At 34.6% G+C, this 24791-nt stretch overlaps 2 protein-coding genes across 2 annotated transcripts; one reads left to right on the top strand and one right to left on the bottom strand.

Annotated features, from left to right (window-relative positions):
• Positions 1 to 2801: 2801 nt before the first annotated feature.
• On the bottom strand, positions 2802 to 9044 carry LOC137925994 (myrosinase 1-like). Its single transcript, XM_068769504.1, has 5 exons — positions 8960 to 9044; positions 7095 to 7765; positions 6341 to 6643; positions 5214 to 5458; positions 2802 to 3082 (listed from the first exon to the last, which is right to left on the bottom strand). The coding sequence occupies exons 2-5, from the start codon at positions 7737 to 7739 to the stop codon at positions 2923 to 2925; spliced, it is 1353 nt and encodes a 450-aa protein (XP_068625605.1). The 5' UTR covers positions 7740 to 7765; positions 8960 to 9044; the 3' UTR covers positions 2802 to 2922.
• Positions 9045 to 16640: 7596 nt separating this feature from the next.
• Positions 16641 to 23099, top strand: LOC137925809 (myrosinase 1-like). Its single transcript, XM_068769268.1, has 6 exons — positions 16641 to 16735; positions 16910 to 17034; positions 17427 to 18097; positions 20534 to 20839; positions 21820 to 22064; positions 22940 to 23099. The coding sequence occupies exons 1-6, from the start codon at positions 16641 to 16643 to the stop codon at positions 23097 to 23099; spliced, it is 1602 nt and encodes a 533-aa protein (XP_068625369.1).
• The last annotated feature ends 1692 nt before the right edge of the window (positions 23100 to 24791 follow it).

Consider the following 24791-nt stretch of genomic DNA (forward strand, 5'->3'; position numbering starts at 1 on the left):
TATTTTATAACATTATTTTAAAATTTTGTTGGTGATCTTTCCCTTGAAAACACGCGTCATGTTAACAGTCTTTCATTTTAATTAGAATAGAAAACCTCTTTACAAATATTCTCTAATTATTTTTTTTTAACTAACTTATACTGAAATTTACGGATTCCGCAGATTGAAGGAGTAAAGGACAGAGAGCTCTTACTTTAAATCGCCTTTTAAGTGACAAGACTCGTGGTGTCCCACGGGAGCTCGGGCTGCCACAAATTCAAATTCAAAATATCTTTATTCAAGTAGACATTTACACGCATATTTTAATCGTCAATTATTTTAACATTATTAGTAGTAAACTACAACCGGTTCGTAATGTCGATCCCCTATGTTAGAAACTGAACAGTTGCTCTCTTTAAATGAAATTTGAAATGACTTTTTTAAGAATCAACAAACCAAGTTTCACATATTTCGATTAACCAAAAACTCATGAAGTCTTTAATAATATACTTTATAATAATATACAGTACTATCTATTTAATACATTCTTCAATTTTAGATTTGAAACTAAAAAAAGAAAACTGTATGTGTTGGGAAACTTAATTATTTACTCTTTATTTATTTTATATTCTTTAATTATTTATTTTTGTTACGAATTTATTTTTAATTCTTGTGTTAATCATTGAAATATGTGTAGAGAAGCAACCGTCAGTATACCAATTTCTTTAAAAACATCTTCAAGGTAATCTCTAGCTTTTAAGCTATGAATAGCCACGACAGAACCTCATTTTTATAAAATAAATACTGAATTAATTTTAAGTGGCACTGCCGGATAACCTGCCACAGAATTAGCGTAAAATTAAATGCTATGAAAATCACTAAAATATACGAGTTGAGACGTACTTACGTCTGTATTACTTATTATTTTTATTATAACTAGAATTGATATGTGGTGTTGTACATGATTTTTTCTGCATAAATTCTCGGCAACATTGGATTAGAATTACTTTTAATTTACCACTAAAATGCCTAGTGGTAAATAGAAATTGTCTCAATATATTAGTATTCGAATTAAAAAAAAAGACATACGCACACAAAATATGGTTAACTTAAGTTTTGTTTTAATATCTGGATTACATTGTTTCTGATGTGTTTTTGCTGTTAGATCTAAGGCCTGCAAAAGCCTTATATTGACCTTTACCGGAAATGAGTTCACGGAACGGCAGGGTTACAGACCCTGCCGTTCCGTGAACTATACTTAAATATCTGGAATATTTGAATTATTTATTTATTCAAAGGTTCTTCACAGCTGAGAGCTTCGAACGTAACGTTATATAAATATTATAGATACTACACCAATTACGAAGTATAAATCTTAATCAATTAAAAAAAAATTACGAATATAGACATAAAGGAAGAAGAAAAAAATCAAAACAGCGGAAAATGTATTATATTGACAGTGTGCACGGAGTGTTTAGTGTGTGTGGATTATGTGTGTTGTGTGTGCTTGATTAATGATTCCGTATTTGTACAGTATACAGTATACTACTGTACATCATACGTCATACATAACTTAAAGGTAGTGCGTAAAAAATGTTTTATTTACTTTTTATTTTCTATTTTTTTTTTGTTTAATTTTCTTATTGTCGACATTTCCAAATATTTAGTTTTGGCTAAAGGAACAGCAAGTAAAGGTATATGTCTTAGACGTTTAGTGGAAACACTAAAATGTAATTTTTCTAGCGATTATAATTTAATACATTGTACAGGAAAAATATATCCGTTAATTGACATCTATATTCCAGTGTGTTTATTTTATGGTAATAATAAGAATTTGCGTTTGCAAAATTGTGCAATTTTTAATATAAGAGACTTGATACATTTAATTTTAATCTTTAACGTTTTATGTTTGTTATCTAACTGAAGTAAAGCATTTTAGGATAGTAGATGTCATTGAAAGGCGTATAATTGCGTATTAAAAACCCTAATGAACTACAGGTTTTGCTTGTATGCGGTGTGTAATTAATTTTTTTTTCACTGTCCTTTTCATTTTGATTCTCTTCTATCATTCTTCACATAATTTATCGTTCCATTCTTTCTGTCCACAATTTGTCCTATCTTTCTCTTTCGTTCTAATTCTCATTCAGACATCGCCTTCTTATTTCTATTTACAGTGATATGCTTACTCTATTACACTGTTTTATTTGCTTATTTTTGTAACATGTTTACTTTATAAAAACTGAGAAACGATTCGTAACTACAAAAACCTCCGTGCAAGACAACAATTCGAAATCATAGCGTCTGGTTAACCTACCAAATTATAAAACCGTTATCGACCTGCATTCTTCGCTATACAATCGTGCAACTAAATTTCATCACATAACATTGTTAATTGATTTATTTTAATTTGTAATTTAGATTGTTTATAATATATCAAGTTTGATATTTGCATTATATTTAAAACTCTATAAATAAAAAAAAACGTTTCAAATAAAAAAAAAATTTCAACTATGTACTGACTTATCACGATATCTCTAGAATGGTTCAAAAAGTTAAAATTTAGTAAGAATATTACTTATGTTGAATAAAGATTAGTTTAGATCGCAATGTTGAGGAGCGTACTTTATATAAATGCATTTTTGGACAGAGGACCACAAATAACTTATATTCTAATAATATTTATAAACTATTATATAACTTATTCTATTATATAAACAATAAAAGACAATCAAATTAAAAAAAAATCTTTGTTAATTTACATCAGAGGTCTATTGAAACCACTCTGAATTTTAAAAATGTTTTATTTAACTTTAAATTAAATAATTTATTTTAAACAATGTATATTTAAGTACATAAAATTATCTAAAGACCTTTTCTTGTTATAAACAATTACTTTAACACGATACAAAAGTGCATCGCATGGCTGAGTGTAGTTGGTGGTTTTCAATGTCCCTCGTCGATGGTCATGATCCTGGTGTCGGGTTCGTACTCGTGGTCAACGACGCGCGTCTTTATGATCTGCTTGTACACGAAGGCGGACTTGCGGGGCGTGCGGGTGCGTGCCGGATCTTCGAAGTCCACTTCGTACAGACCGAAACGTTCCCTGCGAAAATATTTCTTTATATAAGATACCGTCGAATGTGTGGGTAGCTACCCCTCTAGTTAAACCAGTGATTCCCAAAGTGGTCTTTATCGACCCCTAGGGGTCTTTGACAACCAGCAATGGGCCTACGTCAGCGAAAAAAAATTTAGGGGTCCATGAAATAAAAATGGGAGTCCACGATAGTGGATCTCAACACATTTACTGATAGTACCTATTTACTTCCATCATACTATCTTATAATATAAAAACATTTACATCATTATCTAAAAGTACCTTTGAAGTAAAAAAAATATTATATATGTTTATAAAATTGTGTAAGTTGTAGGATGTTAGTATTCGCTTTGTGGTCGCAATACATTTTGAACTTGTAAAACCTGGGGGTCGCAGTCTCAGAGCTTAGGAAAGTTGGGGGTCTACCCAACACGGAAAAACATGGCAAGAGGTCTACGACACAAAAAAGTTTGAGGAACTCTGAGTTAAACTGATGACATAGTTAAGATCACGGTTTTGATAAAACTTGGAGGAGGCTTATACCTTGCAGTGGATGTCTATCACCTCATATGATGATGAAGGGCTAAAGTCATAGAATTTTGTACTTTTAAGTCCTGGGAATATTGATTCCGAATATTGATATTGCGAATATTGATTGATAATAAGCTAGATTTTATTTTAAACAAAAGTTTTGTTATGAAGATATTATAACGGTTACATAACCGAAATACATGACAATTTGGTATATATAAGAAAAATAAAAACATAATGCTAGCAGTAGAAATAAAAAATAAGCTCATAGGTTCTAGATTTTAAAATTAGCAACTTGTGTGCAACTTTGTGTATCATGTAATAAGTTTAAGTTCATGAAATAAAAAGTTGTAAATATCCTAAATCAATGTCAAAGTTTTTTATATATTTTATATTATAGATATTATAGATCCGCGTCATTATTAAATGGTTGAGTTTGGATGTCACGTTTCTTTCACACATTCTTTGATTGTTATATGACTATCAATTTTATATGAATATTCCGTACTTCCAAAGAGTTGGAAAAGAAGGAATAAAGGTAACGCATGTGACCATTATGTGCTACTAAATGTCTCATATCTCTGGAGATTTATATCCAAGGATGTACCAGTTTTTACTCGCTCTTGTTAAACTATCTTCCTTAATAAACAATATTGTAATATTAATGTCGAGTGAGTCCTTGTTGAAAATAAACTTGAAGGCTCTCTGATCTTAACTTAGAGACCTCAATCTTCCGTTATAAAACTATGTAATGTATATGGCGGAACGTTATAACTTTGGACGGTGTCGATAGATGGCGTTAATAGTCTTTTACTTATCGTTTGAAGCGGCTAGCGGTATTGAAAGGAAACCCTTGAGATGAGAAGTAACTATAAAATATGAATCAAATAAGATCCTACCCACATATTCTTGTCATAGGTTTTCATGCTCCTTATTGATAATGCGAAAGCTAAATAAATAACTGTTCATAATTTTGATAACGATAAAAACGTCAGAGAGCCCCCCGTCAACTCTTTGATATCAATTTTATCCGATATTGGTAAAAACCTGTCGCTTATATAATATGCGAAGATTAAGTAGCTCACATAGGAAAGCACTCGAGATACGTGCTGTACCTTTTGATAACAAATTTGAGAATATCTCGACCATTTTTTCATATTTTATTAAGACTCGATAAATATATTTATTAAGAATAATTGAAAAATAGTGGAGAAAATAGTAAAAGCAACACTCCTTTCTCTCGTAAAAACTACAGAAAAGAAAGGACAAAAAACAGAGACTCAAACAAGAAAAGAACAGTGTAAGCTAAAACGCCTGTCAAACATTGACGTCAATCAAAACTAAAAGAAATGTCGTGAACTATAAAATAAGAAACTTAGAACTTACTTAACTAAACTTAAGAAACTTGTTAAGGTATTCTGTCCTATGTTGGTTCATGTCTGATTCGATTACCTAAGCCAAAACCAACATAGCCTTCTAAGTAAATATGCGTTTTGTATTTAGTGTTCTAGTAGACTGCGATAGATATATATATATTTACAAGTTAAGTTAGTGACAGTTAAGGCTGTCAAGGCAACAGATAAAATATGATTACTACAGATTTACTTACGTGTAGCCCTCCATCCATTCGAAATTGTCCATAAGACTCCACGCCATATAGCCTTTCAAGTTAATCCCGGCGTCCAAGGAATCCAGGACGCTCTCGAGAGCTGCTCGGTAGTATCTGATCCTGTCTTCATCGTCAAGGCTGGCTTCTGGCCGCGTTGACCATCCATTCTCAGTAATATAAAATACAGGACTATTGTATCTGTCCCTTAGTAACGACAGCGCGTTGAGAATACTGTCGGGTGCTTGCTGTAGAATTAAATGGTTAACCGTAAGATTACTTCACAACCAAAATTTTAAATTAAAAAAACAGAAATGAAGGGGGTCAAACTTTGATGTTTGCATTTCAAAATTATACAGTTGAATTGATGCATAAGTTATCATTATCAACCACAGGTTGTCCACTGTTGGACATAGACTTCCCCCATAAACTTTAAATAAAACCCTTAGGAAGCAACCTGTATTTAGCATCTTCCAACGCCCTTAACAAGGTCATCTGTTCACTTTATTAATGGACGTCACGGGCTTTGTTTGCTGTTCCATGGTCTCCGCTCTAAAACTTAAAGCCCCAGAAACTTAGGGCCCCGGCAACCACTAGTTCTGCGTGCTATGACATTTTCCCACTGCTACTTTAACTTGCCAATCCAAATTTATTCATTCCTCATTCGATCTCACAGAGAAACCTCACTCTCTCCTTGGATCGAGGAACACCTATAAGCTTGCTGACAAAGCCCATAGCAAATGTTATATTTAGTTGGAATTTCACACGTAGATCTTGGACTAACCATATTTAAATATTAATATCTGGTAATAATACGAAAGTAAAAGACCACGGCTAGGCAAGCGCAGGGTTGGATGTTCGCCCACAGATTAGACAGACGACATTATTAAGTCATTGAAAAACTTTGGATGCTGTTCCCAATTGGTCCTCTTGGAAATGTACGGAGGTGCCTATGTTTTTTTTTTAATGGCCCTCGCTATTGGGAGTCTCTCGTACCTCCTATTTAGTTTGGGACAGGGACTTTATTTACACATAATTTTTTCAGAGTTTTATCTTTATACGACACTCACTTTCATAGTGCCTATGTTTGCAGCTAAGGTAATGATGTATAGAAATAAAAGTTAACTAACCTTCAACCACGAAGAAGCAGACGATGGCCAATCGTCTGGGACAAACGAATCCCCACCAATATCATCGCGAACTGAAGGAACAATAAACTCCGTGTCTTTAGCAGCCGCAATAAGAAAAGCGGTGTAATGGTTCACTCCGAAGAAATCAGCTGAACCTCTGACAAAAGCTTTCTCTTCATCAGTAAACTCTGGCATACGGGATCTTGGATAGCCTTGTTCCAAACTCTTTTGGGCGACCTTCTCTGATAGCTCTTTGGGGAAACCACCTTCTTTGGAGAATATTGGCTCTGCGTAGATACCCCACTGAAAGCAATTAAATTTTTTATTGATATTCACATAGGATTTACGTAATTCCATATAACGTTTCCTAATGCGTTCTAGTCTAAGAGCCTGTAACAAATTCAGAAAAGTTTCTTTTTGTGGTCTCTTTCACAATATCCTAAATACAGTAGAGCGATTAATTCCCGTGCTCTATTTTATCTTAAATATTCAACGACAATATATCAGGATATATTTACAAGATTTTGTTTAATGAAATTGGTATATATAACAAAACTCAACTCAGTTGCCTACAAAAGAGTTTTTATATCTGGTGATAACATTATGTAGACAGTTTTTTTTTAATTTGTGTACTTATATATATATACCGATACTGACCTTATAGCGTCTGTTTAAGAGTCTCAGGTTGTCATATTATAGATCGTACGATTTGCTTCGTTATTATTATCGTTATTAACTATTTATGTTAACTCACCTCTGCTTGTCTGTAAAGTTCTGCTGTTATCTTATCTTCCTCAGAATCAGTAAAAGCGTCAAACCAGTTAACACTGATCGTTATACCACACTGTCCACCTTGTGTTGGTGCGAAATCGTTTTTGTATGCGTAATAAGCTCTTGCATTCGCCAAGACCAAATTCTTAGCGCATAGATATGCACCAATACCCGTTGCGTTCAAAAGTGGTGCCTTTGTAACTGTATCATATCCTTCGTAACAGATCTCTCTCGGTTCGTTAAATGTGATCCAATGTTTAACTCTATCACCGAATTGTTCGAACACAACTCTTGCGTAATCTTCAAACCATATAGAAAACAGTGGGTTTACGAATCCTCCAAGCTCTTGTAGTTTTTGAGGTAGATCCCAATGGTAGAGTGTTACCATTGGAGTTATACCGTATTTCAACATCTCGTCAATGTAGTTGTTGTAGAAAGTAACGCCTGCTTCATTTATCTTGTTAGATTGACCGTTAGGTAGTATCCTAGACCAGGATAGAGAGAAACGGTATGCGTCTAGACCGAGTTCTCTCATCATCTCTACGTCTCGCTTGTAATTATTGTAGGTGTCAGCTGCCACATCGCCATTGCTGACGTCTTTAATAACGGTGGGATTGTTGTGGGTCATGTAGTCCCAAATGTTTTCGCCTTTGCCTGAAATATTTCTTTTTTTATTGACCGATAAAAGGAATACAATCACAAGCAAATAACGTTTAAAATTTAAAAATCGAACAACTTAAGAATTACCGCGTTGGTTGTAAAGACTTTCAAACAAAAAATGGTGCAAGTCAAACAGACCAAGACATAGAAGACGATTCAGCAAACAACAGACGATCAGAGTCATATATATTTGTTTAATTATTGCATTGAAAATATTTAAATGAATTCTAATATTTCTTTTTATTCGTTCCACCTGTTTGGTGTGATAGGGACGTTACAGTTTTGGAATAAAAAGTTTTTTATTAACATATTCTCTTTTCTCCTTCACAGTATCTATAATGCTTTTCTTTCTTTCATACATAAAATCTTTTACTGAATAAGCATTATTGTCATTCAACCATCGCCTTTTATACTTCATCACCATTCCTAAAGTATCACAGATTATTTATCACGATATTTCCTAGTTTTGCGTTTTGACTTTTTTATCTTACATTTTATTATATTTTACAACTAATTTACTATTATTCATCTTTATTATTTTTTATCTATTCTAATATTACCATTATTATCAGCTAATATGATCTTAAAATAAAAGTTGTGTTTATATATTTGAAATCTATGGTCGAAGTTCATATCTAGTAGTGGATTTCCTAAAACTGAAAATGTCATGTTGAGTGTTTCATCATCATTATATCAGCCAATAGACTCCTACTGCGAGGCACAGGTCTTCCCCAGAGATCAGGATGACAGGTCTCCCGCTGCTCGCATCTAGCGACTTTCCACAACCATAACTATGTCGTCGATCCACTTAGTGGGGTGTTTACCCACGCGTCGTCTACCGTCTCTCGGTCTCCACTAAGAACCTCAAGATATATTGCATCTATTGAAGATAGAAAGCTTTTACATGTTCATAAGAACTGAGTTCCTAGAAATGAAAGGTCCACGACCTCAGATCCTCCAGAGAGTGATTAATTCATTCATATCAGCGGACACAACCTCACTGTAAGGCATAGGTCTCCCCTGACTGACTGACTGGCCAATGCACGCCGCATTTACCAACTCCAAAACCTTAAGAGAGTGTTTACTCAACAATAAGTATATGGTAACAACACAAACCTCATGTGTGAAGTATTTATCCATTTTACAAAGTAAATGATTACTAATATATACATTTTAAATATTACGTACCATCCGCATCCCATCCTCCTTCTATTTGATACGAAGCAGTTGCTGTACCGAATAGGAAGTCATCAGGGAATCTTCTCTGCTGTTTCAAATTTGAGGCACTGCAGCCTAACAATAAAAATCTGAAAGAAGTCCCTTATTAAAGTTTAATTTAACTATTATATTTACTCTGTATTGCATATCAAGACAGAATAAAAAGATATGATATGTAATGGACAATAATAGACTAGACTAGACAATAATAGAATGGACTTGTTATTAAAAAAAATAGATCAGGGTAATACATTTTACAGTATTTACAGTACATATATCAAAAAATTAACTATGTATTTAAGAGCGGTAGCCCGGCCGGAGAACTAAGACTTGCGATCATAGGTCGCCGGTTCGATTTGTGGGATACGATCATATGAATCACACTTTGTGCATTAATTTATAGGATTGCTACTGCTCACAAAGAAGTTTCCAGAGGATGAGCAGCAGCTTCCTCTGCGTGCCATAATACTACACTTTGATCGCATACCCGTCTGCCAAGCATGGCGATCATGATATATCCCGCCATAGATATATTTAGTAGGCCTATGCCTTACAGTGGGCGTCTATGAGATGAAACGATTACATACAATACATATACTAAACAGATATAGATACAGGGTGATTGGTTATAACTGTAAAAGCTTTTTTAAAAGCCAACATACTTTCTTTGCTTCTACGCTCCTGTGCTGCCGCAGCAATTACCGTACAGAGAGCCGCGATTTACAATGTAACACCACACTTTGTAAGCATACAAAAGCAGAAACAAAAATAAATTTCATGTACCAAATACCTAAACAATTTTTTTTGCTTCTAATATTTTTAGTATGTATATCACATTTCCTATGTAAATCGTTAATATAGCTAAAATATGATGTAATAAATAATTTAATGAAAATGAAAAAACGACAATGTCTAATACACCGGAAACACTGTTTTGTTATGAATAAATATTTAAAATACATACCCTATTACAACAAGTGCCCTCATCATAGACAGATTCGCTATCCTGATATAAGAATCTGCGATTGCATTTTATATAGCGCTTGAACGTTTATCTTCATTGCCGGAGATATAAATGACCACTTTAAATGGGTATCAGAGAGAGATAAACTAGTTTATTCTGCAACTAAATCGCTAAATATTTTTTTGTTTATTAATAATAAAATATATTCTATTTTAAGAGGATATCTATGGTTATTGAAATTAAATAATGGAAGCTTCGTATATTATCATCCAGTTGGTAATAGTAACACTTCAAGGGAAGACAAAATAATTTTTAACCATACCCCGATTATATTAGATAAATACGTTACTGGATTTCGACCCGCCACTTCTCCCAGCTAATACGTTCCCAAGTGGCAGTAGTGTTATTAGCTTGACATTAGCAACCGACCAAGTCAAGGTGTGGCCCTCTCGGGCACTCGTGCATCGGAATGCTAAGCGGGTATTATTGAAGAGTGACAGCTCATGTCGAGAACCCTTGATGGGGGTCCTTGAGCCGGATCACCTGATGAAGTACCAACCGAAGCGATCTAAGATCTCAGCGGCATTCCAATCCGGTGAAATAGTAGTATGCAGCGGTTCTAGTCTAAGCTATCCCGGAGAAGGACAGCCATCAAGCTTCACTACCTTAAAAGAGGTATCAGGCTTGGTGCCCTAGCTCCCTTCCACCTCGAACACACCAAATCTGCAAATACCATTTGGGCAGCAGCGAAAATCTAGTCCAAAAAAATGTTGACAAACAACGGACCACAAGTATATATAGCATTACATATCCCACAATTTTACCTTTTATATTTAGAAGAATACATACTGAAATGTGTTATTGGCTCGATCTTAGTTGGCCTTAATATGAAGTAAGGAAACAATAACATACATACCATAGAAAGAGATAATTTAATATAAATAACAACAATAATGTGCTTCCGTAACTAATTTAATATTTAATAAAAATTGTTTTTCCATGCCGTACTAAACTATCAGAGAATCCGCTTATAGACTTGTAATTTTTTTATTCTTTATAATGTACGAGATTATATGGGCATTCGCTTGAAAATAAGTGAAAAACTCGCACGTTACGACACGGCATAATTAGTCTGGCCATAAACACAGGCATAGTTAAAAATAAGCAAAGTACTACTTTTGAATTTGGAATCTGTCATTTTTATATGATAGTTCGTTGCGTTTTTTATTTGTACGCCAATGTATTGTAAAATATTTTGTGTTATTAAAATGTAGTGGAGTGATAAAAGGACCGAATGGCTGTGATTGCATTACATAAAGTAATGCCAAAAACAATTTTTAAAATACAAACCAAACCCTAAGTATTAGTGATATATTTGGGTACCGGGATATTGGTAGAGGTAATGAGGGAAAGAATTTAAAGAAATCCTGTCCAAAAACAAAAGACTTTACCATGGGAGGTGAAGATAGCCAGAACTGTGTCGCGTATTTAAAAAAAAATGGCTTCGGACTTGCAGCCTATAAGGGACTGAGTAGTTGGCTGATAGTTTTAAAAACAAAATAGAGTGGTAAAATCAAAACAAGCGGTACGCAAAGGTCACACAAAAATTTTATTTACTGTTGCGAAAATTTCTACAATTGTGCAACATTTTAACAAACAAATATCCTTATTTATGATTCAAGATCTAAACAAGCTTATCAATCTGTCAAAAGAGTACAACATGGGCATTATCCAACTACATTGATGGTTTGGTTTAGCTATGAAGGAGAGAGTGAGCCATATTTTTGTAAAAAAAGTTATGAAAACATCGGTCACAAGTCTCAAGGTACCATCCTTGAGAAAGTAGTTAAGCTCTTAACAACAGCATGTTCAATAACCAAGATTGGTCCTTCCATCAAAACTCGGCGCAGAATCCACCCAATTTATATTAGAAACGAACATTCATCATCTATTCCTGATCTTAATTTACTAAATTAAGATCTATTGTCAGCTTTAGAGAGAAAGGATTGCTTTAAACGCCATGATAATTTGGAGTCACAAAATAATCCATACGATTGGAAGTGAAGAAATTTCCCCTAGAAAGAGTACGTACTGCTATTGATAATTGAGCTCAAAGCTTTACAGACTGTATTGCAGCCAGTGAAGAATATTTATAATAAGATTTTTATGTTTAATGTTATTAATGTAATAAACTAACACATTGACTACAATACATTCGTATTGTACGTTACATTTAATATTTTATGGTAATAAATGTAATGAGTTACACTGTAGTAATAAATGTCACGTAAACGTAAATGTAAATAAAAAATGTTGTTAAATTAAGTAGACATCTCAATTCATCTTGGCGCGCGTCACTGCGTATGCCAGCCCTAGTAAGGATGCAACTTTGCATTGCCTGACAGTTATTTGGCAGTCGTCGTCCGAACAATAAATGTTCAAATCGATTTGTTGTAAGTACAGTTAAAATTAAAAATAAACATTTGCTCTAGATATACATTACATCAAAATTTACGGGATCAAAAATTGCCTGTTTAATACATTTTTACGAGTTTTTATTTGTAATCAACAATATATTCGCCGTTGTCATCAACCACATTTTGCCACCTAATATATCACGTCTATCAATTACGTAATGAGCTACCAAATGACAATCAAATATCGATATACGCAAAAACGATGTTATTTTCCGGTCCCCCTAATAATTTTGTTCTTTGTTACAGAATATACCTTGTTTTGATAATTTTTGTTTTATTTCTAAAACTTAAAAATATTTCCAAAGTATAGGCACGTCAATATTTTGCACGTAAGTATAACGGCTGTTAACACATGCCATACATATTGTATTGTTACGTTTCAATGATATTATTCAACAGATTATTCGAAGCGACTATTGGATAACAACCTCCAACAACTGTCATCTAGTTTTGACAGTTGACAGTTGACATGGGGACAACGTTTAAAAACCGAATGTCTTAGGCTTTTAGATACACGTTTTTTCGCCGTAAAAAGATTCACATGTACGGAACAGTTATGTGTTACATTAATCATTAGGACATCAATAATATAAAATACAGCGAACTTTCACAGCGAGCCATCTTGGCTGTTGTTTCGACCTGTAAATTTGCAGAGTCATATACAAGTTTTGGACAGTTTGAAAAAACGTAACGTGGACAACAGGCCTTAGGTACATAGTTCAATAAGAACCTCGCTTAATGTTAAATTTGTTTTAAATTGTTTAAGTAATTTATAATTTAGCTTTATTTTTTATTTTTATATTAAATAAAATATTAATATAGTGGTATAAATTATTGTTTTTTTCATAAATCCCCCATGTTGCTAAGAATGTAGATTTTATATAAATTTTTAATATTTTCTCGTTTGATCGATATGAATGAAAAAATTATTAACCATGCAAAATATATTGATTTTTATATCGAACCAAATAACGTAACAATAATATTCAATTTTTGTTACATTATGCCGGTATTACTTTTCTTTTTTTTGTCGCTTGCTAGTCCGCCTTTGGCACCAACTGGCCAGTCTGAAAACGATATCTCAGTATCTGCACTGATTTTTAAAAATTTGCCACAAAATAAAAAACAGAAATCATAAATAAAAATAAAAAACAAAGCATATTCAAGCTAAAATAGAGACACAACTTTAAAATTAAAAACTGAAAATTGTGAAACTAAAGATAGTGGCGAAGAAACTGAAGCGATATATGTAAAATCCAATTATGAATGAAAGAAAAGACAAAATAAGAGAATGTAATGTTTGAAAGCGATAGATAGAATAGAAGAAATTGTAATAAATGTGAGGAGAGAATATTAATAAAAAGGAAATAAAGAAATAATTGACCAAAAAGTCTCTGTTATAGTTATAAGGGGGCAACGAGACGCCCCCAAAACGCAGGAGCTATAGTAAAAAAAAAACCAACGGCCTCCCCGTTGGTTTTTTATGTCCGGTGTACTTACAACTGTAATGATTAAGATGTTTAATTACTTTTATTAAATATAATATTGTCTCATACTTCTAACATTGCCGAACGTAATTCCAAAACGCCTTTTTTGTTATGATTAACTGCAAATGTTTGATAATTATTGACTTTTTAATTACTATTTTATTTGACTTTTTATATTTAGTAAAATAGTTGCTGCTTTTATATTATCTACGTAATTTTTAACCATACAGCGCCTTAAGGAAAATATGAAAAAATTATAGCCCAATTGATCGACACGTCATCAATAGGCGTCAGGTAAAAGACTGAGATTTACAATGATAGGTCGCGAGTTAAATTCCCGGAATACAATCTTATTTAGGATTGCTACTACCCACAAGTACATCTCCGCTTGGAAATCTTCGGAACAGGCCAGTGGACGGAACTATCATCGACAAGTTACACAAGTTTTACACTTAGCAAAAAATTTGTCTTTCAATATTTACTATCATTAATAAATAATACGAATAAATTTAGATTGGTGCAAAACAAAATTAATTTATTAATAACTCTATAACGAGAGAATCATAATATAAATAAATTATATTATCATGTATAGCACCAGATTGATAACCTCTCAATTTATATATCACTGCAATTATGAATGATGCGCAGTAAACAATTGTTGACAACAGTTTAAGATAATATCATACAGATTGGATTGAAAAGCTACGTCACTATATTACATTGAGATATAGGTGCTGCACTAAAACCTTTATGTTTTTTTTAAATGTCTCCAATATTTAATGGAATCAGGCGTTATTTTGCGGAAGTCCATGCTAAGTAAGAAAAGAACTAATATTTAGCCACTTCCGCACGTGCAGTGGTAGTCGTGCAACAAAGTGCACCGCCCGCCAGCTCGCTGATAAATGCGCATGCGGCAAGAATGCGAATTACACAAATGCCACCGTTAAATCACTCAACACGTGTTTCACCCCTCCACGGGGCATCTTCAGGAGTTATGTTACACCGATTAGTGCCAAACACACTCTGTGTGCATGTGTGGAAGTGGCTAAATATTGGTACTTTTCTTACTTAAATGTCTCCGCTATTGGTGACCTCTAGTTCCGCTATTTTATTTTAGGGACAGGGCTATTATTATCTCATCATTTACAAATTCTCTCTTTCTTACTTCTTTCATGCTTCACATTTCCTGCAAGCCTCATATGTTACCGTCAAATTGCTAATCTTCGTGTGCCGATCGTTGAAACACTTTAAGAATGAAAACAAAATCCTTACGACGCTATGTAGTCTGCTCACTGCCATTTCTAATTGCCAATTCGCTGAGTTGTGTAATTTTTGATCATCTATGGATCTTACTTACTTACTTACTCCGCTGGCTCGTGACCCAAAGTGGGTCTTGGCCTCCGAAGCGAGGGACTTCCACTTTCCTCTATCTTGCGCCATTGTCTGCCATTGGTTGACATTCAATTCGCGCAAGTCTGCCTCAACGCGATCGATCCAGCAATATCTGGGTCTACCCACTGGTCTTCGACCCCTCGGTTTTTCCAGGTACGCTACCTTCACGCTCCGATCCAATCCCATTCGCTGCAAGTGACCAAGCCAGCGGATTCGTTAAGCTTTATATTCGCCAATGATATTTGGCTGTGCTACTAAAGTCTCAATTTCGGCATTCTTTCGGATCTTATTGATCTTGTCATTGTTAATTCTATTTCAGATAGAAATTCCGAGCAAATGTTTCTCCATGGTTCGTTGAGAAATTGTGAGCTTGTCAATGAAGCCCGTAGTTAGCCCGTTTTACTGCCAGTGAAAATAAGGAAAGTATAACAAAAAAAATGAAAAAATAACACTGGTCTCTACGCTATTATATCTGATATAAAAATGATAGATTTGATTCAGCCGATTATCAATACAATGACATTGCAAATATATAGTTAAACTGACTTCGCATTTATTCTGCATCTTTCAGATAAAAATGCTTTAGATCCGATCTGGTTATCTCACGTTAGATGATAAACGTTTAGTGGGAGGTATATAAACTAATGTATGAATTCTTACGTTATATGTTTAAGTTTATTTTTATAAAAATGAAACTCTTAATGGTATAGTAAGTATATCTAATTATTCAAATATTACTCTACTCAAAAATTTCAACTTTATCATCAAGTAACTATAGACTGAACATAGTAGAGTTTGTTCTTTTCAGCCGATGGTCGACCACTGCACACCATAGGTCACCCCTAAAGATCGTCACAATAACCGATCCTGTGCTGCCCGTACCCAACGACTTCCTGCGACTTTCTCTATATCGCCGGCACAACTAGTGGAAATCCTTGTCTTGGAGTGGATGTTCTACTTAAATGATCACGTTGACTATTTCATCATCATCATCAGCCTATTGACGCCCACTGTAAGGTCTACCAAAGATCGCCACGACGGTCTTGGGATGCCCGCATCTACCGACTTTCTGCTACCTTGCGTATTTCTTTGTTTCATCAAATGGTTTTCGTACCCATGCTGCGTGTACCAGTTTGAGGTCGCCACTCGAGAACCTTTCGACCCTAATCCGTCGAATTTAAAAGCGTTATGCCTTACCATGTCAAATAAGTTTTTGATGATTTATTTTGAAATAATTTTGTTGCTTAAAATAAATTCTTCACGTGATAACATTACAGCGTTTGGTCAGCTTCTAGCTATAGGTCTATTGTTGCCTTGTCTCATGACAGATGGCTGGTGGTGCCTTAAGATCATGGATTGACCACGAACTGGCAAACATAGCGTTAGACATCCACTCACAATTTGGACAAATGACTTTGTCAAGGTCGTCGGAAGACCCTGATCCAGGCCGCTTTCAACCGGACTATTGTTGATCTATGGGGAAGGCTTTTGTAGAGCAGAGGTCGTAAAGCAGATATGATGATGACTGTTGATTTTGTTAAAGTTATAATTATATTTCATAAATTTGATTTCACGTAAATTTTGTTTTTTTTTTCAGTTTATTAATAATCGGCATAGGATGTGAGGCTTTATCGACTAAGCAGCAAAGAAAATTTCCCGATGATTTTCTTTTCGGAGCAGCCACAGCTGCATATCAAATAGAAGGAGGATGGAATGCCGATGGTATTTATGTTATTTTATGATACTTGATCATTTAAGTTTTTCTTAGTAAATATTCCGTAATATAGGAATTTCAACCCAGAGAGCAATGATCGGAACTTCGCTATAAGAATGACTCATAAATACTGAAAAACCAAGGTCACCGACGTAGCTCGAAAAATTAGTCGTCTGAAGTGGCAGTGGCCAGGGCACATCACTCGTGCAATCAATGGTCGTTGAGACCAGAAGATTTATTCGTGCGACCGCTAGGTGGATCATAGACATCGTTAAGATCGTGGGAAGTCCTGACCGAAGACGGGATATCGTAGCGATCTTTGCAAGGAGCCTATGCTTCAAAGCAGGCTCAGTTTATATGACGATGATGGTGGTGATGATAGGAATATAATTTATTACAGATAAAGGCGAGGATATCTGGGATCACATGACGCACAACTACCCACATGTGATCAAGGACCACACTAACGGCGATGTTGCGGCCGACACCTACCACAACTACAAACGCGACGTCGAGATGATGAGGGAGCTGGGACTAGATGCGTACCGCTTCTCCCTGTCCTGGGCCAGAATCCTGCCAAACGGTTTCGCAAATAAACGAAGCGAAGCAGGCATCGCATTCTACAACAATTACATTAACGAAATGGTAAAGTACGGTATCACGCCAATGGTAACAATCTACCACTGGGACTTGCCACAAAAATTACAAGAACTTGGTGGCTTCATGAGCCCTCTGTTCCCGGAGTGGTACGAGGACTACGCGAGGGTGGTGTTCGAAGAGTTCGGAGACAGAGTGAAGCTCTGGATCACGTTTAATGAGCCCAGAGAGACTTGCTACGAAGGTTATGATTCAGATACAAAGGCCCCGCGGGTAAATGCGACTGGTATCGGAGTGTACATCTGCGCAAAGAATCTTGTTATGGCCCACGCGAGGGCATACCATCTTTATAAAAATGAATTCGCTTCAAACCAGGACGGTGTTGTTGGCATAACGATCAGTGTTAATTGGTTCGCGCCTTTAACTGATTCAGAAGAAGATCAATTCGCAGCCGAAATAAGCAGACAAGGAGAGGTAATGATACATAGTTAGAAGTACAGAACTATAGAGTTATCTATCTTAAACTCAATGAAAGACTGTTGTGTGAAGTAAACCACTTGGCAGTGCCAATGCTTATTCACAAAATTACATGACTATTATACATTTGCGGAAATAATAACATAAAGGGTTGTTAACCCTTAAATGGACGATTTTTTTTTCTCGTTTAAAAAAAATATATTTGTTAATAGACATGTATTACAGCCTAGGAAAAATGATAAAAAAAATCTGGACATGAATTTACTATTCTTTTTTTGCAATAATGTGAATGTTGTTTATAAACTACATTGCGCATTCATTGAGATTTTGCAAGTATGGGTAAAATAAGAGTAAATATTGTTTTTGAAAAGTATTTATTTATGCTTCATTATGATATTTATAAAAACAATTGCTTCTTTTCGTATCACAAAGATACACGACATTTTTGGCACATTTTGAATGTAAAGGCTGAACATTTTGGGAATTTGCACCTTCTGCTGCTTATCCAGTCAAACTGCGCAATGACATGTCTGATCCAATCTGACGTCTTTCAAAGGAATTGCTTGAGCTGGTTCTCGGAACTTCTTCATTACAAGTTCTCTTTGTATAGTGCTCCCACTAGGTCGACCACGTTTAGCGCCATTTGCAGTAGTAGATTTGTTTCTGGGCTGCTTATAAGTTACTTTGTTCTAAAATATTCTTTTTTAGATCTGATGTAAAATAAAAGTTAAAAAAAAACATACGACGTGTTACAAGACCTCAATGCTTCTGTTATCTGAGTTTCTCCCCTAAAAATAAAGCTGTCTTCAGCAGTAACAAGGTTTCGTTTTCGCGAAACCAGAGGTCGTCTAGGAATCCCTTGTGATTTACTCTGGGGTGCTGCTTTTTCGGCTTCCAAAATAGGAGGGTCTGGCATATTTTCATCGTTGTCGATTATGAGAAGAGGATCAGCATCCACTTCATCAGGCTGGGCATTCTCACCGTCATCACTATTTTCAAGGTTTCGAAGAACATCTCGAGCGATTTGATAATAGTGACTTTCATACTCTACTTCGGAGTCTCACTCTTCTAAGCCATCTTCTGAATCTACAAGAGTTTCTAAATACTTTGTAATTTCGCTTTCTAGTAAACGCGGCATGGTAAAAACCAAAAGAAAAATCCTTCACCAAACATGCATTTATTTAGCAGGCAATGCGCATTGTAGTTTTCCTACAACATACCAGATTTCGCGCTATTCGACTGTAGCATCAAGTGATTTTCAATGTTTTACAACGTGAACATGTAATTGAAGATATAATCAAGCAAATAAAAATATATTTTATACTTACATGATATTTTATCAAAGTCCAAACACAGCTACAAAACTTTGTTTCGCGCCACTAGAAAAGTTTTCTTCAAAATGACATTTGACGTTAACTTATTTTCAATACTTATAAACATTGGATAGTGCTAACATTAAAAAATGTACAAAATTAGTACAGAAATAAGAACTAGTTGTCAAGTTAAACAAAAAATTAAAAGAAGGTCAATTTTATCTGTGGTTTTTAGTATGTTGTTTAAAAACAACAATATGCATTTAAGGGTTAAGGACGCGTTGTGACGATGTTCGTCCACGCGATCTTCAATTGCGGCGACGTTCTTGAAGGCGATTCGTTTATCAAACAAGACGATGGTTCTTCTGTCTTCGCTCAAGAAGTGCCTTCCGACGGACCTCGCGGTTGCGCAATTATGCCATAGCATGTAGCTTCTAGTGAGGCAGTTAAACATACAGTTAAATAGGTTATAGATGTAAAAGAAGGGGGTGAATGTATAGCTCATTTATCAGCTAAAATTTAAAAATATGTACCTATTTCCAATTACCCTGTATAAAAGTGATCACTCTGAAACTCTATTAGATTGCGACAGAACAATACTTATGGCAGTATGAAGTCTACTGTATGTAGTAATCAAAATTTTCAAAATGCTTATTTTTACTATATTACCATTACGCTATTCATTATTTCTGAACCCGTTGATTTTTGGATAGGGTTTACCATACATTATTGAAAACCAAACTGTCTCACATTCAACATTTAAAACTTTCACACCTAAAACCAATCACCCTGTATAAAGAAACTATTGCAAGTCAATAATTCAAGAGCGGTTTTACCGATACGGCTAATCTATTTATCATACTTTCGCTTAGTTTTAGGAAGGTTCTTGTGGAGAGATAATAAGGAAAAACACAAACTGATATGGTAATAAAAAACTTTGTCAATTGTCAAATATTTGACGACAATCAAAACAAATATATTGGTAGTAGAAGGTACCATATATTAAGAGACAGTTTTATGTATATATATATATATATATATATATATATATATATATATATATATATATATATATATATAAACAATATTTGAAAAAAATACCTTAAATTTTTCGTTCCAGTGGGGCCTCTATGCTGAACCGATATTTTCGGAACAAGGTGGATTTCCAAAAGAACTATCAGAAAGGGTTGCCCAAAAAAGCCTAGAGCAAGGTTACCCACGTTCTCGGATGCCTGAATTTAGTGATGAAGAAAAAGCATACGTCAGAGGCACTGCAGATTTCTTCGGGGTTAATCATTACAGTGCTTTCTACGTATCGGCCACTGAAAATATTGAGGAGTATGTGGTACCATCATTATATGATGATGTGAATTCGGGTGCATATGTTCCTGAAGAATGGCCAAAGGCAGCATCGTCGTGGTTGATTGTAAGTTATTTATTTCTACCGTTTTACCTTTAAATAAAATCGTAAGTAACTTCTTAGATATGAAAAAATGTTAATGACTCGTTCATCATTTTAGTAGGAGATAGGCTTCCTCTGTAGATGTCCAAAATTACCGACAAGAAGCGGCCTGCAACCTAGCGTCTTACGTTAACCATAACAAGTTCCTCTGTCCCCGCTTTGTAGACAGATATACTTCCCTGCGCGCTGCAGTTCCGTCGTCACCACTTTTTTGTGATACCCGTTATTGGGGGTCTTTCGTTAACCCCTAATTTGAGAGGGATAGGGTCTTTTTTATCTATTAAATATTTTTTTCATATACTCATGTTTATTTTTCTTTCTCTCCTTATACCTTCGTCATCTATTTTTCATCACAATATCTTATGTTCTTCTGGCTTACATGTTTTCTTACACACCTCACCTTCTTTCCCTCTCTTCCACTCTTTAAATATAACAGAAGGTTAATTCTTTATATCACAATACAATCGCCTCCACTTCATAATCTTAAGGCCCCAACTGTCATCAGTCCTATACGCCATTAGGCGTGTCTAGAAAGAAGAAAGAAGAGAAAATGCGAGATTATATGAATAATGGAAGAAGAAAAATTAAGAACAAAATGTTGAAAAAAATAAATTCGTGAGTCAAGTCCCTGGTATTGATTGAGAAAGGGGAACGAGTAGAAAGAATGGGCATACTTCCGTTACTTTCCTTACTCTACGGTTCTCTGGTTAGGTCTCAAATTCCCTGAAATTCCGAGCTCAGTCCGCAGCTTGTTGAGGGACCGTGGGCAAGTCTCAGTGACGTAAGTCATCTGTAGGAACACTTTTGAACTTAGTCAAATGCCATATATTTGAAATGAATGGAGTGGGCCTATGTCCAGAATTGAGCGTCCTTTAGCTGTAATGACGATGTTGATGAAGTTCGACGTAATGAAGGTTTTAAAGTGACCTAATTTATTTCACCAGCAAGCACCGGATAGCATACTGAACGCCCTGAGCCACCTCAAAGATAGGTACAATAGTCCAGATATATACATCACTGAGAATGGCTGGTCTACTGCACCTGGTGCTGGACTGGAAGACGATGATAGGATCAGGTACTACCGCGCAGCCTTGGAAAGTGCCTTGGACGCTCTGGACGCTGGGGTGAAACTCAAAGGATACATGGTTTGGAGCCTATTGGACAATATGGAATGGATGGAGGGTTATACGTGAGTACAAAATTTAAAAACTACTTAATTACATCCATGTGTTTTGAAATTTAATAATAATATGTATAGCTTTCTATACGGTTACGGTTATACGGTTCACCAGCCCGCTTTTAGAATTTAATAAACTGTCTTTAACATATTGCGGACGACATTAGTTTTTTTCAGCGAACCTTTATTTGACGAAAGGAATATTTGCACCAAATTTCTGAAAATGGTTACTATTAGATACATAATTATATGCAAGAGAAGAAATGAAAACAATTTTGATTGACGTGAACATAAAAACGAGACTTAAAGCTCATTATTACCATATGTTGTTTTCTATATAACTCTTACACACATTTTCCCCATGCCATAATATGCTTATTGCATATTATACATAAGTAATAATAATAAACATCTTCATCGCTTTAACCATGGGAGGTCTACAGGTGGACATACCCCCCCCCCAGAAAGCTGCCGGTGTCCAGCATCATCCGAGTCCTCCACCGTCTAGAAGGGCAAAATAAATTAATTATAATATCCTTTAGTATATATATTATTTATGTGTGTATGTATATATGTGTGTTTTATATATCAAATTTTAAATTTTATTCAGAGTTATATATATAATGCCATATTGTTAATAATATTACTCAGGCTATAGCAACAGACAAAGAATCTCCAAATAATCCGTAATATTAAATATTGAAACATCAAAATATAAAATAAAAAAATCGATTATTACTCATGAAATATAACATATTTAAATTTTGTTTTTGGAAGGCCATATGCCATAATCATTACGCAGTACAACCATACCACATTGCTTCCCATTTCTAAATACAAATCCTTTGTAACACATAACTTTCGTTAATAAAATAATATTTTCGCAGGGAACGTTTCGGTCTGTACGAAGTGGACTTCGAAGATCCGGCACGCACTCGCACGCCCCGCAAGTCCGCCTTCGTGTACAAGCAGATCATAAAGACGCGCGTCGTTGACCACGAGTACGAACCCGACACCAGGATCATGACCATCGACGAGGGACATTGACCATTATATTTAAAAAAATAATAAAATAAAAATTTATAATACTTGTACATTTTATTTCGGCACGTGTGGAAGTAAATATTTAAATAATTTCAATTTCAGTTTAACATATACATATATTCAAATGATGCTGTATTTTTTTTGGAACTAGCTTGAAAAAAATAACATACCTTGAACCAGAAAGGCGTGCTAATTTCAAAATCGCATTACAGAGTAATGTTTCATCAATTTTTATTTCCACAACTGCGCAAAATAATTTTTTTATGTCGTTCACCCTTATCATAGGAGAGACAAAGTTTTTAACAATTCAAATTTCTTCACTTCTCTTTATATCTTTTTCTCTCCTTTTTTCCGTAACAGTCTCACTCATATATTCCTTTATTTTTCTTCACAGTATTTCATATTCTTCTGGCTTCTCCTTCACTCCCAAACAAAAAATATCAGCAGTGTCTGATTCCAACTAGATGTCGCGACATTCCATATATCCAATGTCCTTAGTAAACAAAATGAACAATGGAAAACTGATATTGCGTCGAGGAGACATTCCGTGACCTCTCCGAAGTCCGGATCCCAGGCCATTGGATTATTTTCTCTTGGGAACTTTACGTAATGTTTACGCAAATAAACCGATATTGAGTTTCAAAACATAACTCCCGAAGAAGTGACTCCCCGAAAGCTCACGAATTTCACTGTCTTAAAAGATATTTAAGACCAAGTGTATTCCATGCCCAGTTCTTTCCCATCCACTGATTATGTGAAAGCCGTGGGGAGGACTTCAACACAACTCAAAAAAAAACCTCGTGCAATGCGAATTTTCTCGAATTTGCGGTCTAGATTCTAGTAGTGTATACGTTTAAAAAACAGTAACACTCTTTTTAAAACATAAATGTTTCACGTGTGTACTATTATATAAATATGTATTTTTATCCAAAGCTTTGTAGGTTTTTTTCTATGATTTTTCTGTTAAATCCGCTTAACTCAACCTATATTAAAATTATTATAATTAACCATCTTGTGTTTTAATTTTTTTTCAATTTTTTTATCAATTTCATACGGTCATCCTCCTTACAATTCTGACTGTTCACGATATGACTTTCATTATTCTTATTATTCTTAAAAATAAAAGAATAACTTAGCGTAATTGAGTTCCGAAATGCTGGAGAAGCGATGGCTGCGTTAGAAAACGTCATCCACAAGGCTTTTACAAAATTCGGCGATGAATAATTCTATTTTTTGATACTTAGTTTAAATCACACCTTTAGTGTCACCTCTTCAACAGTCCATTCGCATTAAATATTCAAGCAATCATCACATTCAGGGCTAGCTTCGCCCCGTAACTCTTGTGGACAACTATTTACGTTATTACAATAAACACGCGTGTAATACTCTATATATAATCATGTAATACATCTAAGAAGTTCATTAATGAAACACTTATGTAATAATTTAATAGTAAATGTAATAACTATATAAATACATGAACAACTAATCAAATAGTTCATAATTAGTAGTTGCGAAAATATATCTCCAACTGGTAACTGTAAACTTCACTTTCTAGTTAGAATTTATGACGGTGTTTTTAATATAAAAGTAATATAATTTTTCACGCATCCATATTTTTATTATCAAAAACTCCCAATAATCTTCATTTATTAATTTATCATTTGTGTACGTCATGAGAAGAATGAAGGAAGA

Source organism: Battus philenor, unplaced genomic scaffold (assembly GCF_028537555.1).
Source record: "Battus philenor isolate CCGP_79_NKW_IND1 unplaced genomic scaffold, ilBatPhil1.0.hap1 SCAF_28, whole genome shotgun sequence".
Taxonomy (NCBI): Eukaryota; Metazoa; Arthropoda; class Insecta; order Lepidoptera; family Papilionidae; genus Battus; species Battus philenor.

What these genes read in the sequence shown, in the direction of transcription:
- LOC137925994 (XM_068769504.1), bottom strand. Translation starts at nt 7,739, where the DNA reads ATGACCCACAACAATCCCACCGTTATTAAAGACGTCAGCAATGGCGAT. An exon ending in CTGCTTCTTCGTGGTTGAAG is followed by an intron (nt 5,459 to 6,340) that starts GTTAGTTAACTT and finishes TTAATTCTACAG; the next exon opens with CAAGCACCCGACAGTATTCT. An exon ending in GAATGGATGGAGGGCTACAC is followed by an intron (nt 3,083 to 5,213) that starts GTAAGTAAATCT and finishes ATATTTTCGCAG; the next exon opens with GGAACGTTTCGGTCTGTACG.
- LOC137925809 (XM_068769268.1), top strand. Translation starts at nt 16,641, where the DNA reads ATGGCTGGTGGTGCCTTAAGATCATGGATTGACCACGAACTGGCAAAC. An exon ending in GGACAAATGACTTTGTCAAG is followed by an intron (nt 16,736 to 16,909) that starts GTCGTCGGAAGA and finishes TTTTTTTTTCAG; the next exon opens with TTTATTAATAATCGGCATAG. An exon ending in GAATGGATGGAGGGTTATAC is followed by an intron (nt 22,065 to 22,939) that starts GTGAGTACAAAA and finishes ATATTTTCGCAG; the next exon opens with GGAACGTTTCGGTCTGTACG.